The 19,239-nt window shown below is 38.0% G+C and overlaps 1 protein-coding gene across 4 annotated transcripts in view; it reads left to right on the forward strand.

The window, feature by feature from the left end:
- Positions 1–19,239, forward strand: part of slit3 (slit homolog 3 (Drosophila)) — a 601,438-nt gene that overhangs the window by 517,098 nt on the left and 65,101 nt on the right. For all 4 annotated transcript variants that reach the window (XM_061891595.1, XM_061891594.1, XM_061891593.1 and 1 more), the window contains one exon: positions 4,712–4,851. In XM_061891595.1, coding sequence (XP_061747579.1) covers positions 4,712–4,851 — 140 coding nt within the window. The remainder of the gene's footprint in view (positions 1–4,711; positions 4,852–19,239) is intronic.

A 19,239-nucleotide genomic window follows, 5' to 3' on the forward strand; every position in this document is an offset into this window, starting at 1 on the left:
TTGACACACTAGTGATTTAGGGCTATATAAGTAAACATTGATTGATTGATTGATTGAACTTTGTGGTTATCATGAAAAACGTGCAAACACCATAAAAAAAAAAAATCAAAATTACACCGATTTAGATCCATTAGAGTGCATGATGGGAACATTTTAAACACTCACTCCAGTTATCCATGTATCTGATTGATTTCAAAACTTTGTAAGAAGGTTGTCACGAAAGTTAACAAGGTAGGAGCAAAATTATATGTGTATAAATATATATATATATACATATATATATATATATATATATATATATATATATATATATATATATATATATATATATATATATCTGCGATGAGATGGCGACTTGTCCAGGGTGTACACTGCCTTCCGCCCGATTGTAGCTGAGATAGGCGCCAGCGCCCCCCGCGACCCCGAAAGGGAATAAGCGGTAGAAAATGGATGGATGGATATATATCAAAAAGTTTGGACAACCCCTCATTTAAAATGAGCCGCAGCAATTTAGTTTCCAACAAGAAGTTATTAGGAAAAGAGCATTTCAGCAAACACTGACTAGACACATCATTAGGTACACCTGCACATTGAATTGCTATCTAATACAAAAATGATGCCTTATCTAACATGAAATGCTCAATTTTGAGGTCTGAAAAGAACTGACCCATATGGTCTGTAAAAAGTCATGTGGTAATAAGAATCAGTGTCCTCTTTTCGGAAGCCCCTTGACCTTTGAAAGGTTTCAATATGCATCTGGCCTTTACCGGCCGGCGTGGTAATGATACCATGACTCCTTTTACCCTTTTACAGGCGCTCTCTTAATGTTGATAGCAACTCGTGTAGACGCCGGTGCCCTCAGATGACGACCATGAGCGGATTGGAAAAGCCAGACCTCTTTGACATTCTGACATGTTTTATAATCGTTTGGGGATATTCAACAAGTCCAATTAGGCCTCGGTGCTGGAGCAGGAAGACAGAATCGTTTAAAATGTCAGCGCCGGGCAACGCTCACCACGGCGCTGCAGATTTCTACTTTATTTCCTCAAAATGTTGAGTATTTGCATGTGCGTGGCGTCATCTTAAAACCATAAACCATATTTACAGTTTGCTATTCATATTATACATTTAAAATGTGTCTTTCTTTCTGTCCTATTAGGGCTGGGCGATATGGCCTTTTTTTAATATCTCGATATTGCGTGCGTGCGTTGTATTTCTACCCTTCTTGGAGCTCCAACAAGGAAAAGTATCTTCCATATGTGTCCCAGTACAGAAAACCATTGCATCTATTAGAGAATGTCTCTCAAAATGAGGGTGGTTCCAAAAAGGAGGGATTTTTTAAATTGTGTGTCGGTTTTAAAAGTGCTCCCCCTCTGGCCAACATATGTAATAACAAGTGTGTGTGAAAAATTGAAATGTGCCCACTTTGGCCAAAATTAATAAAAAACATAAAATGAATATGTATATCGGGACATACTGTAATAACTTCAAGTAAATAATGAAGATTAAAAAACAGTTACAAAAAAATATATATATATTAAAAAGCAGTCTTTTTTTCACAATGTGTCGACTTTTTTCTTATAAAATTGGGAACAATTTATCATATTCTTTCTTTTTCTGTAATATTGCAATATTTTCTCATAAAATTACTTTCTTTATGTAAAATTACATTTTGATGCAAAATGGTGACATTTGTCATATAAAATTCTGACATTTATTACAATATTGCCAATTTTTGTTGTTGTAAAACAGTGACATTTTTTGAGTAAAATGATGACTTTTATCATCATTTTGCCAAGAAAAATTTCTGATTATTATTAGAATATTGCCAAAATGTTTAAGTTTTCTTATAAAAAATTATGACTACTGTCTTGTAAAACTACAACTTTTTTCATAAAGGTGCCAACATTTTAAGCATTTCTTGTGAAATTGCGACTGTTATTGACTATAATTCAAACTTTTTTATCATAATATTGCACAAATGTTTAGTTTTTCGTGTCAAATTTTGACTTGTGTTGAGTAAAATGACAACTTTAATTACAAAACTGCCAAAATTCATAGTTTTTTTTGTGGAATTGTGACCTTTTTCTTGTGAAATTTCAACTCATTTTGCACAACAAGCTTTTTTATACATGCATAGTATGTATATATTATTGATGATGTGTATTTACAACATTATTAATATATATATACTATGCAAAGGTATAACAAAAGATAACAAATACAATTGTGTGTGTGTGCGTGCGTGCGTGCTTGCGTGCCTGTGTGAATGTGTGTGTGTGTGTGTTCGTGCCTGCGTGTGTGAATTTGTGTGTGTGTGCGTGCCTGCGTGCGTGTGCATCTAATAGAGAATGTCTCTATCAAAATGAGGGTGGTCCCAAAAAGGAGGGATTTTTCAAATTGACTGTGTGTCGGTTTTAAAAGTGCTCCACCTCTGGTCAACATATGAAATAACAAGAGTGTGTGAGGAATTGAAATGTGCCCACTTTGGCCAAAATTAGTTAAAAAAAACATGAAATAAATATGTATATAGGGACATACTGTATTAACTTCAAGTAAATAATGAAGATAAAAAACAATTTCAAAAAAAGCAGTCTTTTTTTCAACAATGTGTTGGCTTTTTTCTTATAAAATTGGGAACAATTTCTAATTCTCTTCCTGTTTTTTTAATATTGCAATATTTTCTCATAAAATAATTTTTTTTAATGTAAAATTACTACCTTTTTGATGCAAAACGGTGACTTTTGTCGTATAAAATTCAGACTTTTATCACAATATTGCCAATTGTTGTTGTTATTGTAAAACGGTGAAATTTTTGGAGTAAAATTATGACTTTTATCATTATTTTGCCAAGAAAAAATTCTGATTATTATTATAATTTTGCCAAAATGTTTAAATTTTCTTCTAAAAATTATGACTATTGTCTCGTAAAAGTACGACTTTTTTCATAAAGGTGCCAACATTTTAAGCTTTTCTTGTGAAATCGCGACTGTTATTGACTATAATTCCGACTAGATTGTAAATAATGTAAATAATTCAATGTATATACTCTGATGATTAACTTGTGTGATGACTGCATTATGCTGATAGTATATATTTGTCCCATGAATTGATTAATGTGGACCCCAACTTAAACAAGTTGAAAAACGTATCGGGGTGTTACCATTTAGTGGTCAATTGTACGGAATATGTACTGTACTGTGCAATCTACTAATAAAAGTTTCAGTCAATCAATCAAAACTTTTTTATCATAATATTGCCCAAATGTTTAGTTTTTCTTGTAAAATTTTGACTTGCGTTGAGTAAAATTACGACTTTTGTTGCGATCCGCTGCTCGGATCTTCACAGTTTGTTGTTTTGTTTCCATTTTTGTACATCTCTCCGTCTGACTCCTTATTTCCTGTTTGCTTTGTCACCATCGTAGCTTATTAGTTCACCTGCCCCTCGTTTTTCGATGCACACCTGTTTCTATTTTGATTACTGCCTTATTTAGGCTCGCCCCTTTTCGTTGTTCTGTCTGGGTTCCTAGTTTGCTTTCATGCAACTGATGACGACTAACTTTTCTTACTTGCTAGCTCTCGCGCTGCGTTTTGTTCATTCTAGCTCTCATGCTAATTATTTTTTTTCCCTTTTTGTGCCTTCGAGCCAAGTGTTTGTGTTTCTGTACATATTCCTAGCTTCTATGCTAGCGCCCTTTGTTTGCCTTTCTGTTAGCACCAGTGTTTTTGTTTCTAGCCTGTTTTGTTACTTTAATAAATCCTTTTATCTTACCTTTTGCTGTGTTTTTGCCGACGCATCCTTGGAGGATGCCACTCAACCGTTACAACTTTTATTATAATACTGCCAAAATTATACGTTTTTCTTGTGAAATTCCAACACATTTTTCACAAGCTTTTTTATTCATGCATAGTATGTTTATATTATTAATGATGTGTTTTTACAACTTTGATAATATATACATACTATGCAAATATATAAAAGAAGGCAAGAAACACAAGAATGTGTGTGCGGAGGAGTGCCACTCATTTGCTTCGGAATGACCTTGCTCTAAAGTCCTTTTCTTGCAAATAAAAAAGTAGAGTCGACTCGATGGCGTGTGAGAGACAAATGCGAGGATGGAGAGTGAGGAGGGTGGGCGAGATGTTGAGGAAATGTGTACGTGCGCGTGTGTGTGTGTGTTTTTGTGTGTGTGTGTGTGTGTGTTTGTGTGTGTGTGTGTTCGTAGCAGGGCTTAAAAGTGTGTGAGATACAAGGGGGTGGAATACAAGTTGTAGCCTTTAAAAAGGAGACGTGAGGAGGGTGAAGTGAAGGTGAAGATGGAAGAGGAAAACACGCTTGCGGAAGATAATTGAGTGCGCCCCTGAGTGGGCGGGGCACAGCATCCTTGACAACCAATTAGGAACACAATTAATCGATTACTCTGACAAGACTGACGTCAAATGTAAGCCTTATAATACAGGGTTAGACCCAGGTTGTTATGTGTATCAGCTTTAGCATTGTTTTTTTTTTTGCTTTGTATGACCGTGAAAAACCCCCAAAATGACCACAAGTTTGGGCTTGAGGCTGCTCCAGTGCAGTCTATGCGGTATTTAAATTGTGCTACGTGTTTATTCAATAAAAGACACCTCAAGCGCGTTAACATCTGTTTTTTGGATTTGAAGCCCCACTGCTTTCAATGGATCTCATGGTACACTCTTGTTTTGGTGTGCAGCTGCGTGTGTCCGCCGGGCTTCGAGGGCCGACGCTGCGAGGTCAATCCGGACGACTGCGAGGACAACGACTGCGAGAACAACTCAACCTGTGTCGACGGCGTCAACAACTACACCTGTGTCTGTCCGCCCAACTACACAGGTAGGAGGACCGACCCGCAATGTCTTATAGTTAGGAAAAAAAAATGGTGTTGGTGTGTGGTCTTTTCTTCGGGATTTTACCCTGTGAGGGCTCCAAGCGTCCCCCACTGATTGAGAGTTATTTCTGAGGCCAAATCAGAATTATAAATACTTTAGTAATTCGCGAGGTTAGATTAAGATTTTCAACACAATCCCATTCAAGAGCAGACAAACATTACAGGGAGACAGAACAGGATTGCTGACGGGTCTGCCGACTTCCGGCACCCCTTACAAAAAAAGTGAGAAACAGGTAAACGCTAGGGGGGTGAGAAAAAAAATGCCTGGGCCCTTGAGAGCTGTTCCAGACTGAGGCCAAGGGGGAAAAAAACTCATAGCCATAGCACACATAAGAGGGAATCATCAAAGGACATTAAAAGAGCAGAGCTGATGCAACCAGCCACTTCTACACACAGCTACAAAAGTAAAACAAAGACAACAACAAAAAAACATATACAGTGGGGCAAAAAAGTATTTAGTCAGCCACCGATTGTGCAAGTTCTCCCACTTAAAATGATGACAGAGGTCTGTAATTTCCATCATAGGTACACTTCAACTGTGAGAGACAGAATGTCAAAAAAAATCCAGGAATTCACATGGTAGGAATTTTAAGGAATTTATTTGTAAATTGTGGTGGAAAATAAGTATTTGGTCAACAATTCAAAGCTCTCACTGATGGAAGGAGGTTTTGGCTCAAAATCTCACAATACATGGCCCCATTCATTCTTTCCTTAGCACGGATCAATCGTCCTGTCCCCTTAGCAGAAAAACAGCCCCAAAGCATGATGTTTCCACCCCCATGCTTCACAGTAGGTGTAGTGTTGTTGGGATGCAACTCAGTATTCTTCTTCCTCCAAACACGACGAGTTGAGTTTATACCAAAATGGATACATGGATGATACAGCAGAGGATTGGGAGAATGTCATGTGGTCAGATGAAAACAAAATAGAACTTTTTGGTATAAACTCAACTTGTCGTGTTTGGAGGAAGAAGAATACTGAGTTGCATCCCAAGAGCACCATACCTACTGTGAAGCATGGGGGTGGAAACATCATGCTTTGGGGCTGTTTTTCTGCTAAGGGGACAGGACGATTGATCCGTGTTAAGGAAAGAATGAATGGGGCCATGTACCGTAAGATTTTGAGCCAAAACCTCCTTCCATCAGTGAGAGCTTTGAATGGTTGACCAAATACTTATTTTCCACCATAATTCACAAAGAAATTCTTTAAAAGTCCTACAATGCATATTTCCTTTTTTTTTTTCACATTCTGTCTCTCACAGTTGAAGTGTACCTATAATGAAAATTACAGACCTCTGTCATCATTTTAAGTGGGAGAACTTGCACAATCAGTGGCTGACTAAATACTTTTTTGCCCCACTGTACACCGTGGTGGCCATCGTCTGCTGGGGTGGAAGGAGCATGGCTAGTGACAGGAGCAGACCCAACAAAGCAACCAAGAGAGCTGACTCAACCCTCGGCTGACTACCAACTCTAGGCCATAGTCCAATCAGCAAGGATACGTCCAAGGGGACCGAGGAGTCCGATACCTGCTCATTTAGCCAAGACACTCTGAAGCTTGTCCGTCCCTGTCTCTTCATCCGCATCTCCTCCAGTCTCTCCAAACGGACTCTGGTCTGGCAGAGACCAAGCAGCTGGTCTCCATGGCCAAAAGGCTCCAGAAGTTCACAAAAAAGCACCGCAAAAACTACAAAAGTAAAATAAATAAATAAATAATCCATTGTCCGGTGCAACTCTTAAGGCAGATGGTACTATCGCACAGCCGCGTTAGTTGGCATCCATTACACCAAGTTCTTGACCGTGCAAGGCTGTTTTCGTCTAGTTTTGGTTTCAGAATCCGATCGGTGGCCCATTTAAAAAGTACATTGAAACTTTTACGTATTTGTTGTCACAATTGGGAAGACACCAGTTTGTCACGATTATGAGGGACATACTGTATTATAGTTCGGTTTGGTATGGGTCTTGAGTACTCTCACCCATCTCGGATGTTAATACTGGTCTCACTGTGATGACTAGAAAATTGTGACAAAGGTACTGGTTGCTGGTATTAAGCCTAGTCCAGGGGTGTAAACCCGCGAACAGGTTTTATCCGGCCCGCGAGATGAGTTTGCTAAGTATAAAAATTAACCAAAATTTTTGAACGAAACAAACTGCTGTTCCAAAAGTCTCCACTAGATGTCACAATAGTAATTATTTGTATCTTTGTAGATCAGGCCTGGGCAGTTAGTTTGACTTGGGGGGGCCACATTTAGATAAAAAAGTGTTTTCTCGGGGCCAATATATCTATTTTTACAAACACTAATACAAAACCTCACAATAATGTCTGATTGAATGCTAAAAACATTATGACAGACCACCTTAAAAAACATAATGGAATTGTACATTTGTCCATGACGGATAAAACACTGAATATTGACAAAATATGAACATCACACCACCTTCCGATCGACACATTTTACAATACAGTGAAACACAACAAACAGTGAAATATGAACGCGAAGGGTACAAAATAAAGCCACCTACAATATAATATATGTGATACATCACTAAGCTTTAGATCAGGGGTAGGGAACCTATGGCTCTAGAGCCAGATTCGGCTCTTTTGATGACAGCATCTGGCTCTCAGATAAATCTTAGCTGACATTGCTTAACACGATAAGTAATGAATAATTCTGCTGGTAATCACAGTGTCAAAAATTACGTTCAAAATATAAAACATGCTCATGCATTTTCATCCATCCATCCGGTTTCTACCGCACCTGTTCAAGAAGTCGCATTAATGGTAAGAAGTATTTTATTTATTTTTATTTTTGGTTAGCCCCAGAATAACATTGTTATCCTGAGGCTAACATTGGTACAATGTTATTAAAAACAATAAGATACTTATTATACTCTTCAAATGTTGGTCTTTCTTAAAAATGCTTGCATATAGTTGTATTCAGTGTTGAAAAAAAAATTATATGGCTCTCACGGAAATACTTTTAAAAATATTTAGCTTGTATGGCTCTCTCAGCCAAAAAGGTTCCCGACCCCTGCTTTAGGTCTTTGTTGTGAAAATCTCCTTCCGCGTCTGTGGAAACGCTCCCCACCCACACTGCTTGGTGCCTCGTCTGAGCTGCTGTGACTTACATTACCATAGTAACTGATTAGATGACTATGACAGTCTCTTGCTGTCGTCGTGCGGGTTCAATGGACCACCCAGGAAGGACATGCTTTTGAGCAGGTTTGACTTCTTTATTTTGCAATAAAGGTTGGTTTTAGCTCTGATCGCTTTTCAGCTCCTTCCTCCACTGCTCGTTCCCGGTCTGCTTTTCAGCCGCCGTCGTGCTCGTCTTGCGCTCTGTGTTGCTCTCGCCTCTCATGCGCTGCGGACTCTCCTCCTTCCTTCTCGATCTCTCCTCCTTCTTCCCTTTTATACAGTGTCAGAAGAAATTTTTATCTTTTCCCGGTGTGTGAGCCACGCACCTGAATTCGATTGCGGCGGCGTCGCTCCCGGCACGCCCTGCCTCTCCGCTCCGCCGCATTCTGCGCCTCCTTGCCGCCATTTAGTAACTAATTAGATTACCATAGTAACTGCTATATCATCCATAAGCGCAGAATCCAATCATTGAGATACTTTGTATTGCTGAAAAATTACTGTCATTAGAAAACATGACTGCACATCATAATGGCAGCTACACTTTCCATCTTAAAGATCTAAAAAGATATATTTGCGAATGTCCGGGGGCCAGATTGAAATGCTCAACGGACCGCATGTGGCCCCCGGGCCTTAATTTGCCCAGGTCTGTTGTAGATGATGCTACATTTGTAAACAAAAATATAAATAAACCACATGATCTTAGTGCACCAGTTGAGGAAAAAATTTAATAAACCACATGATGTTAGTGCACCAGTTGAGGAAAATGATCAAACAACGTAAATAACATCCTGTAATTTGATTTTGATATATATATATATATATATATATATATATATATGTTTTTTTTTATCTAGATAGATTGAAAGTGAACACTAATGAGTTGACTGATGAACATTATCACATAATATATTCAGAAAGTACAAATAACTACAAATACAGATAGAAAACTAATATCCCTGCTTGGCACTCAGCATCAAGGGTTGGAATTGGGGGTTAAATCACCAAAAATGATTACCGGGCGCGGCACCGCTGCTGCTCACTGCTCCCCTCACCTCCCAGGGGGTGATCAAGGGGATGGGTCAAATGCAGAGGAGCAATTTCACCACACCTAGTGTGTGTGTGTGACAATAATTGGTACTTTAACTTTAACTTTAAAGGCCTACTGAAACCCACTACTACCGACCACGCAGTCTGATAGTTTATATATCAATGATGAAATATTAACATTGCAACACATGCCAATACGGTCTTTTTAGTTTACTAAATTACAATTTTAAATTTCCCGCGGAGTTTCTTGTTGAAAACGTTGCGGAATGATGACCCGTGTTTGTGACGTCTCGGGTTGTAGCGGACATATTAGCCCAGCACCACACACGGCTAAAAGCCGTCTCTTTTCATCGCATAATTACACAGTAATTTGGACATCTGTGTTGCAGAATCTTTTGCAATTTGTTCAATTAATAATGGAGACTATAAAGAAGAATGCTGTTGGTGGAAAGCGATAGATTGCAGCTGCCTTTAGCAACCGAAACACAGCCGGTGTTTCTTTGTTTGTTGTGAAGCTTTAACACAGAGCGGTCAAGTGAACATGTTTCTCTACGTCAACCAGCAAGTTTTTGGATGGGAAAATTGTGATATTAAGTGGACTCTTACCGGAGACTTCAGTGGATTATGGGACCTCCTCCTGTAGCTGTCAAAAAGGCAGCTGTGATCTTGGTTCCTCGGTTTCTCTCAGAGACACTGGCGTTCACCGCAGCCATCTGACTTTGAGGTATGACTTTATAATCTCACTAAAATACTCTTACCACAATAAGCAGATAAGGGATTTTCCAGAATTATCCTAGTAAATGTGTATAATTACATCTGAAACGTTCTCACTGCCGCCGCCGGGAGCCGTCACTTTTTCTTTTCTTTTTTCTCTTTTTTTCTTTTGTTTTTAGTTCTTCACTCTAACTTTCCCCATCCACGAATCTTTCATCCTCGCTCAAATTAATGGGGAAATCGTCGCTTTCTCGGTCCAAATAGCTCTTGCTGCCGGTGGCTATGATTATAAACAATGTGAGGATGTGAGGAGCCCTACAACCCGTGACGTCACGCGCACATCGTCTGCTACTTCTGGTACAGGCAAAGCTTTTTTATTAACGACCAAAAGTTGCGAACTTTATCGTGGATGTTCTCTACTAAATCCTTTCAGCAAAAATATGGCAATATCGCGAAATGATCACATATGACACATAGAATGGACCTGTTATCCCCGTTTAAATAAGAAAATCTCATTTCAGCAGGCCTTTAACCACAACATGTTAGTGTAAAAAAATTATGATTCATACATTTTCAAAATATGCTTGTTTTATTTTTTAAACAAAGAAAACAATCTGAAGTTGTCTTAATTTTTAAATTTTCGTGCCGTGATTTTACCAGTCCGGCCCACTTGGGAGTAGATTTTTCTCCATGTGGCCCCCGATCTAAAATTAGTTTGACACCACCGGCCTAGTCCTACAATTGTTTTAATGCCTCTGGACATCGCATGTATTGCTTTTAAATGCCATTTAAGGCTTTTAAGTTCGCAAAATCCATTTAATGACGTTTAATGCCCCGCGGAAACCCTGTCACGTCGTGTCACGCTGCACGGATGTCCCGCTTTTCACTCAACTGATGGATTTACAGCTCCGTGGTGAACTCAACTGCTCGGTGGAAACGTGCCTTAAGTGAATGAGTGACTTTGGGTCACTTTGTCGAACCCCTCGGCTGTCTCCCCACCCCACCCCCACCCCCCGAGAGTCCCCGCGCAACTGCTTACTTGCACGAAATCACAACTTCCACTTTCGCCGGCTGGCGAGACGTTAATGGACGGCCGCTCTGCACTGACCCCCAACTCTGCTCCTGCAGGGAGTTTGGACGAGCGGGAGAGAGAGGAGGGTTGTGTGTGAAGGGAAAACATAAAAATGTCATCGCATGAAGAGAGGTCAGGAGAGGGGTTTGCTCAAGCGGGGAGGAAAGATGTGCGAAAGAAGTGCTGAAAGTGGGAGGAAGAGTCAGCTGACGCCAGCTGCTGACTAAGGACTTAAGTTCTTTTTTGTTAGCGCGACAATGTCCTCTAAAGTACACACGTTCACACTCCGTTAGACCTCTATGATACTGGACCCTGTTCAAGATATACACGCACACAATGTCATTACACCTCTTGGCATGCACCAGCTTCTCTCTCGCTCTCACACGCACACACACACACACACACACACACACACTCGCACACACACAGACACACACACATTTGTGTATTTCTTACCTTCTTGAGACCTCCGGAAAATGCCTACCCCTTAGGGACCACCCTTTCTAGATATATAAAGAAGTGTATTAACAATATTATTAATACATACATATGATGCAAATATAAAAATGCTTGTTGTGAAAAATGAGTTGGAATTTCACAGGAAAAAGGTCACAATTTCACAAGAAAAATTTTGAATTTTGGCAGTATTATAATAAGTCGGCATTTTACTCAACGCGAGTCAGGATTTTACAAGAAAAACTGAACATTTGTGCAATATTATGATAAAAGTTGGAATTTTACAAGAAAAACTTAACATTTTGGCAACTTATGAAAAGTCGTAATTTTACTCGACAAAAGTTACAATCTTATAAGAAAACTTAAAAATGTTGGCATTTTTATAATAATAATTAGAAAAGTCACTATTTTACAAGAACGACAAAAAATTGACAATATTGTGATAAAAGTCAGAATTTTTATAAGACAAATGTCACTATTTTTCCCTAAAAAGTAAAGGGTTTACATAAAAAATAGTCATAATTATACAAGAAAATATTGCAATATAACAGAAACAGAAAGAATATGAGAAATTGTTCCCAATTTTATGAGAAAAAAAGTCGACACATTGTGAGAAAAAGACTGCTTTTACTTACTTTATTTTTGGGGGAATTTTTTGTTTGTAATCGTTTCAAAAAAGATAAACATTTTCAAACACGTCTTTCTATCTGGCGCTACAAACAAAAATTATAAACTTGAGGCACAGTGAACAATAAGAACCAAACTGTGGTGAAAGGCTTGAAGGACATATTTATTTTATTTTTGGCCAAAGGGTGCGCATTTCAATTTCTTACACACACTTGTTATTTCATATATTGACCAGAGGGGGAGCACTTTTAAAAGCGACACTTAGTCAATTTGAAAAATCCCTCCTTTTTTGGGACCACCCTCATTTTGATAGATTTCACCACCAGGGGTGTTAACAAGACATCCTCTATTAGATGCAATGCTTTTCAGTATTGGGACCATGGTGTATGTCCTGACTTGTTCACACCTCCTCATATAGAAGCTACTTTTCCTTCTTGATGTCTCAAGAAGGGTAGAAATACAAGAACACACACACGCACACACACACACACAGCTTGCTCATGGTTCAGTGGCCCGTGCTCCAATCATCAGGTGTCACTTTAAGAGAACACTTACTCACTCAGCCTTTCCCAGCTCGGCTTTTTTTCACATTACACCGGAACAATTTCCGATCCAACACAATCCCTACTGACACCCTGCGTGATTTTTGAAACCATTTTAAAAACGGGAGTAAAATCCATCCGTTTCAGGGTCAAACATTCGCCATCAAAAACTGTGTACTTTAGTCCTTTTGTTATAAATACACTAGGGTTGTTCCGATACCAAAATTTTGGCACCGATATCAAAATATGTTTAGATACCTTTTAAATAAAGGGGACCAAAAAAAAGGTTGTTATTGGCTTTATTTTAATAAAAAAAACATATTAAAACATCCATCTATTGTCTACCACTTGTCCCGTTCGGGGGTGGGGGGGGTCAATGGAGCCTATCTCAGCTGCATGGATGGATGGATTAAAACATACATTTTGCTTATTGAAATCAAATAAAATAGTGAACATACTAAACAACGTGTCCTTTATTAGTAAGTAAACAAACAAAGGCTCCTAATTTGGTTGTTGTCATATGCAGTAACATATTCTGTCATTTATTCTATTATTTTGTCAAAATGCTGGTCATGTATTTGTGATCATGTTCTGTTTAGTTATATTCTGTTTTGTTTTTGACTCCATTAGTTCCTGTTTTTACGCACCCTGGTTTGTTTTTGTTTCAATGACTACCAATCAGTTCACCTGTTCTCACGACTCACGCACCTGATTCACCTGGACTCATGCACCTGTTGTCAATCACCACGTCACAATTTAAGCCTGCAGTTGCCAGGCAGTCAGCCTGTTATGTTAACACCCATGTTATGCATGCCGATGATCCATGCTCTTTCTCGGTCCAAGTAAGTTTTCGTTTTTGTTGTCCATAGTTCTGCCATTGTGCATAGTTTTGTTTCATAGCCAAGCTGTGAGCGCTTTTCGTTTGTTCCTTTTTGGAGTTACTAATTAAAAGATGTCCTTACCTTCACGCCATGTCCGTTCCAATCGCTTTGCACCTCGGGAAAACAAACCTCACCATAGTCCAAGTCATGACAAGGATGATGGATTATTAATCTACTTGTTTATTTACTGTTAATATCTTCTTACTTTCTGTCTTAAAATGTTCTATCTACACTTCTGTTAAAATGTAATAATCACTTATTCTTCTGTTGTTTGATACTTTACATTAGTTTTGGGTGATACCACAAATTTGGGTATTGATCCAATACCAAGTAGTTACACTGTGGTCATATTTGACGTCATAATATGTCCAGAGACGTATTCCCTGAGTTTTATAAACATAATGAAAATGTAAAAAAGGAAATATGTTGTGATGATAAAAAATCTTGTCGTAATCATAGTAGTATCGACTAAATATGGTTCATGTACTTAATATCGTTACAATCGTAATCTGTGTAGACCTACCCTTTTGTTTACATTCAGCAGCGCTAGTGTCTTTTTCACGTTGTCATGTCTTTGTGATCATGTTATGTTCTGTTTTGTTTTTGACTCCATTAGTTCCTGTTTTTGCGCACCCTGGTTTGTTTTAGTTTCCATGACTACCAATTAGTTTTCACCTGTCATGTCCCGCACCTGGTTCATTTGGACCCACGCACCTGTTTTCAAGCACCACATCACTATCTAAGCCTGTAGTTGCCAGGCAGTCAGCCTGGCGACATCACCCTCTATCACCTCCTACACACCCATGTTATCCACGCCGATGATCCATGCTTTCTCGGTCCAAGTAAGTTTTTCATGCCATAGTTGGTAAGTTTTATGTTCATAGTTCTCCCTTTGTGCGAGTTTTTGTTTTCATTGCCAAGTTTGTTCTCCGCCTTGTGCGCGCCTTTTGTTTGTTCCCTTTCATAGCATCATTAAAATATGTCTTTACCGTCACGCCGTGTCCGCTCCAATCGCTTTGCACCACGGGAATACAATCCACACGTCAGGTTCTCATAAACATGAAATTTTGCGTCATAGGCGAATACAATGTACAATTTCACGTAACACTTACCTGTATATATTTTTATTCTCTTAAAGGGGAAGTGCACTTTTTGGGGAATTTTGCCTATTGTTCACAATCAGTTCGAGAGACAAGGATCACACATCTTTTTTTTTTTAAGACCCTGAAGAGACGGAAAGAAAGCTGCTCTATGCAACATTTTGACCGAAGAACCATCATTAAAATTAATTCTAATGTTCCTTCTTTTGGAAGAAGAAAAAGCAAAATGAGCAGAGAGTTCATCCTTAAAGGCAGATTCGACCAATGTGAGGTTTTATTAGACATCAATTAGTTCGAACGGGCATATTTTTTTCCCAATCGCATGAGGCGCGTTAGTCTTTGGATGTTCCACTGTACGTTTTTTGCACTAAAGTCGAGAAAATAAATGAAAGGATTACAGGTCAGGAGCCTTTCAGAAAGCGGCTGGAGTGAAAATTCAAAGTGGACATGTTTAACAAATTAAATGTCAGTGTGATGTCATACCATGTCTCTTGCGTGGGATCGGGAAAGGTTACAAGGTGGTGGAGAGTTAAGATCCTCCAAATATGTCAAATACGGAGAGATCAGCATGTGGGGTTGACGAGATGCTTTAGTTGAAAGTCGGGCTTCATGGGAAGGTCACGGAGGTCGGCATAAAACCCAGCAGGGATTATCTCGGTGGGACTGTGAAGATCCTGACTGAACTGCTCCTCTTAAGATCTTCTTACATTATAAATCTGTTGTTTATATATGTATGTATGTATGTATGTATGTATGTATGTATGTATGTATGTATGTATGTATGTATATATGTACAAACCCCGTTTCCATATAAGTTGGGAAATTGTGTTAGATGTAAATATAAACGGAATGCAATGATTTGCAAATCATTTTCAACCCATATTCAGTTGAATATGCTACAAAGACAACATATTTGATGTTCAAACTTATAAACATTTTTTTTTTGTGCAAATAATCATTAACTTTAAAATTTGATGCCAGCAACACGTGACAAAGAAGTTGGGAAAGGTGGCAATAAATACTCATCAAGTTGAGGTATGCTCATCAAACACTTATTTGGAACATCCCACAGGTGTGCAGGCTAATTGGGAAAGTTGGGTGCCATGATTGGGTATAAAAGCAGCTTTCATGAAATGCTAAGTCATTCACAAACAAGGATGGGGTGAGGGTCACAATTTTGTAAGCAAATTGTCGAACAGTTTCAGAACAACATTTCTCAACGAGCTATTGCAAGGAATTTAGGGATTTTACCATCTACGGTCCGTAAAATCATCAAAAAGTTCAGAGAATCTGGAGAAATCACTGCACGTATGCGATTTTATTACGAACTTTTGATCCCTCGGGCGGTACTGCATCAAAAACTGACATCAGTGTGTAAATGATATCACCACATGGGCTCAGGAACACTTCATAAAACCATTGTCAGTAACTACAGTTGGTCGCTACATCTGTAAGTGCAAGCTAAAACTCTACTATGCAAAGCCAAACCCATTTATCAACAATATCCTGAAACCCCGCCAGCTTGGCTTGGCCTGGGCTCACCTAAGATGGACTGATGCAAAGTGGAAAGGTGTTCCGTGGTCTGACGAGTCCACATTTCGAATTATATTTGGAAACAGAGGATGTGTTGTCCTCCGGAACAAAGAGGAAAATAACCATCCGGATTGTTATAGGCGCAAAGTTCAAAAGCCAGCATCTGTGATGGTTTGGGGATGTATTAGTGCCCAAGGCATGGGTAACTTACACATCTGTGAAGGCACCATTAATGCTGAAAGGTCCATACAAGTTTTGGAACAACATATGTTGCCATCCAAGCAACGTTATCATGGACGCCCCTGCTTATTTCAACAAGACAAGTGTTACAACAGCGTGGTTTTGTAAAAAAAAAAGAGTGCGGGTACTTTCCTGGCCTGCCTGCAGTCCAGACCTGTCTCCCATCGAAAATGTGTGGCGCATTATGAAGCGTAAAATATGACAGTGGAGACCCCGGACTGTTGAACAACTGAAGCTCTACATAAAACAAGAATGGGAAACAATTCCACTTTCAAAGCTTCAACAACTAGTTTCCTCAGTTCCCAAACGTTTATTGAGTGTTCTTAAAAGAAAAGGTGATGTAACACAGTGGTGAACATGTTCTTTCCCAACTACTTTGGCACGTGTAGCAGCCATGAAATTCTAAGTTAATTATTATTTGCAAAACAAAATTATGTATATGAGTTTGAACATCAAATATCTTGTCTTTGTAGTGCATTCAACTGAATATGGGTTGAAAAGGATTTGCAAATCATTGTATTCCGTTTATATTTACATCTAACACAATTTCCCAACTCATATGGAAACGGGGTGTGTACCTGAATGTATATATATATATACATACAGGTGTATATATATATATATTTATATATATGATTACTGTGATGTTTTTTGTCATGTCTTTGTGAATGATCATGTTTTTTTTGGTTATGTTCTGTTGGTTTTTGGACTCTTTGTGCACTCTTGTCTTGTCACCATGACAACCATTAGTTTCACCTGCCATGTGTTCAGACTCACGCACCTGTCACTAATCATGTCTGTATTATTTAAGCCATAGGTAGTCAGCCTGGCGACATCACCCTTGATATACTCTTGACACCCCTAACATTATCAATGCTCGTCTTTTCACGTCACAGTAAATTTTTTCGTTTTTATGTCCACAGTTTAGTGATTTTTTTTTTTAGTTCATGTGTCATGTCCTAAGTTCTTTTTTCCTCCCCCTTGTGCGCGCCTTTTGTTTGGTAATTTTTGAGTGATGAATTAAATCATGTCATTACCTTCACGTCGTGGTCAGTCAAGTCGATTCGCACCCCGGGAGAACATTCATCGCAGAGAGCTGCGAAAGCCTCGCAGCAAGCTGCTCCATAGTCCAAGTCATGAAATTTTTTTTTTTGTGGTGTGCAATATCGATGTTAGTGTTGTTTTGTTGTATTTTATATTCTAGATATACATATTAGTGAGCTATATGTAGTATTTGTTAATTTTTTTTTTGTTTTTCATTACGCTTTACTTGTGTCACTGTAAAAACCTGCACTGCAACAATGTAATTTCTCCATTGTGGGATGAATGCAAGTCTAACCTATCATGTATGTATGTATATACATATATACATATATATATATATATATATATATATATATATATATATATATATATATATATATATATATATATATATCCATCCATTTTCTACCGCTTATTCCCTTTGGTGTCGCGGGGGGCGGTGTTGCCTATCTTAGCTACAATCGGGCGGAAGGTGGGTTACACTAATATATATATATATATATATATATATATATTATATATATATATATATATATGTATGTATGTGTTTATATATATATATATATATATATATATATATATGCATGTGTGTATATATATATATATATATATATGTATGTGTGTACATATATATATATATGTATGTGTGTACATATATATATATATATATGTATGTGTGTGTGTGGGTATATATATATATATATATATATATATAATATATATATGTGTGTATATATATATATATATATATATATATATATGTATATATATATGTATATATATATATATATATATATATATATATATATAGATATATATATATATCTATATATATATATATATATATATATTGTAGTGTCCTGGAAGAGGTAGTGCTGCAAGGGGTTCTGGGTATTTGTTCTGTTGTGTTTATGTTGTGTTACGGTGCGAGTGTTCTCCCAAAATGTGTTTGTCATTCTTGATTTGTGTGGGTTCACAGTGTGGCGCATATTTGTAACAGTGTTAACGTTGTTTATACGACCACCCTCAGTGTGACCTGTATGGTTGTTGACCAGGTATGCGTTGCATTCACTTGTGTGTGTGAAAAGCCGTAGATATTATGTGATTTGACCGGCACGCAAAGGCAGTGCTTTTAAGGTTTATTGGCGCTCTGTGCTTCTCCCTACGGGTGTGTACACAGCGGCATTTAAAAAAATCATAAATCTTACTTTTTGAAACAGATACTGATAATTTCCGATATTACGTTAGAATTATTTATCGGCCAATAATATCGGCAGTCCGATATTATCGGACATCCCCAATATTTATGATCTCTTTTTTTATAACATATTTGAATGTCAGAATAGAAACGTTTATAAAATCCCAGGTCTTATTAAAAGCCTTTTTAAACTTCAGTACATTAGACTCAGACTTATAGAACCTTTATTCAACCAGATAAGAAACCTATTGAGATCAATATCTCTTTCACAAGGGTGACCTGGCCAAGAGATCAACAGCACATGTCACAGTAATACGTTAAGACATACACTTTAAAAATACATAAAAGAGAACTGTAATACAATAAAGATGTACACCTTTTAAAAACACAGGCTGTAATGATTTTTGGGCATTGTAATGCGGGTTTGTTCTTTCAAGGATACAGTCGGGCTAGAACACAACGTGAAGGTAAGAAATGATTGATTTATTTAACAAATGATAACAGACTTAGTCAAAACAAACAGAATAGCACGGGAGCTAGAAAATAACTAAAAGCGCTAGCATGGGAGCTAGGGAACTAACCGACAAACTTGCACAAGGCACAAAAGGCAAAACAAAAACTACTAGCATGAGAGCTGGAGGAAAACAAATGCATAGCTCAAAAGCTAGCAAGTACAAATATGAAATAGGAATCGTTACTGAAGTGTGACACAAAAAATGCGTGAAACACTTACTAGGACGC

This window comes from Nerophis ophidion, linkage group LG29 (assembly GCF_033978795.1).
Source record: "Nerophis ophidion isolate RoL-2023_Sa linkage group LG29, RoL_Noph_v1.0, whole genome shotgun sequence".
NCBI classification, from domain to species: domain Eukaryota; kingdom Metazoa; phylum Chordata; class Actinopteri; order Syngnathiformes; family Syngnathidae; genus Nerophis; species Nerophis ophidion.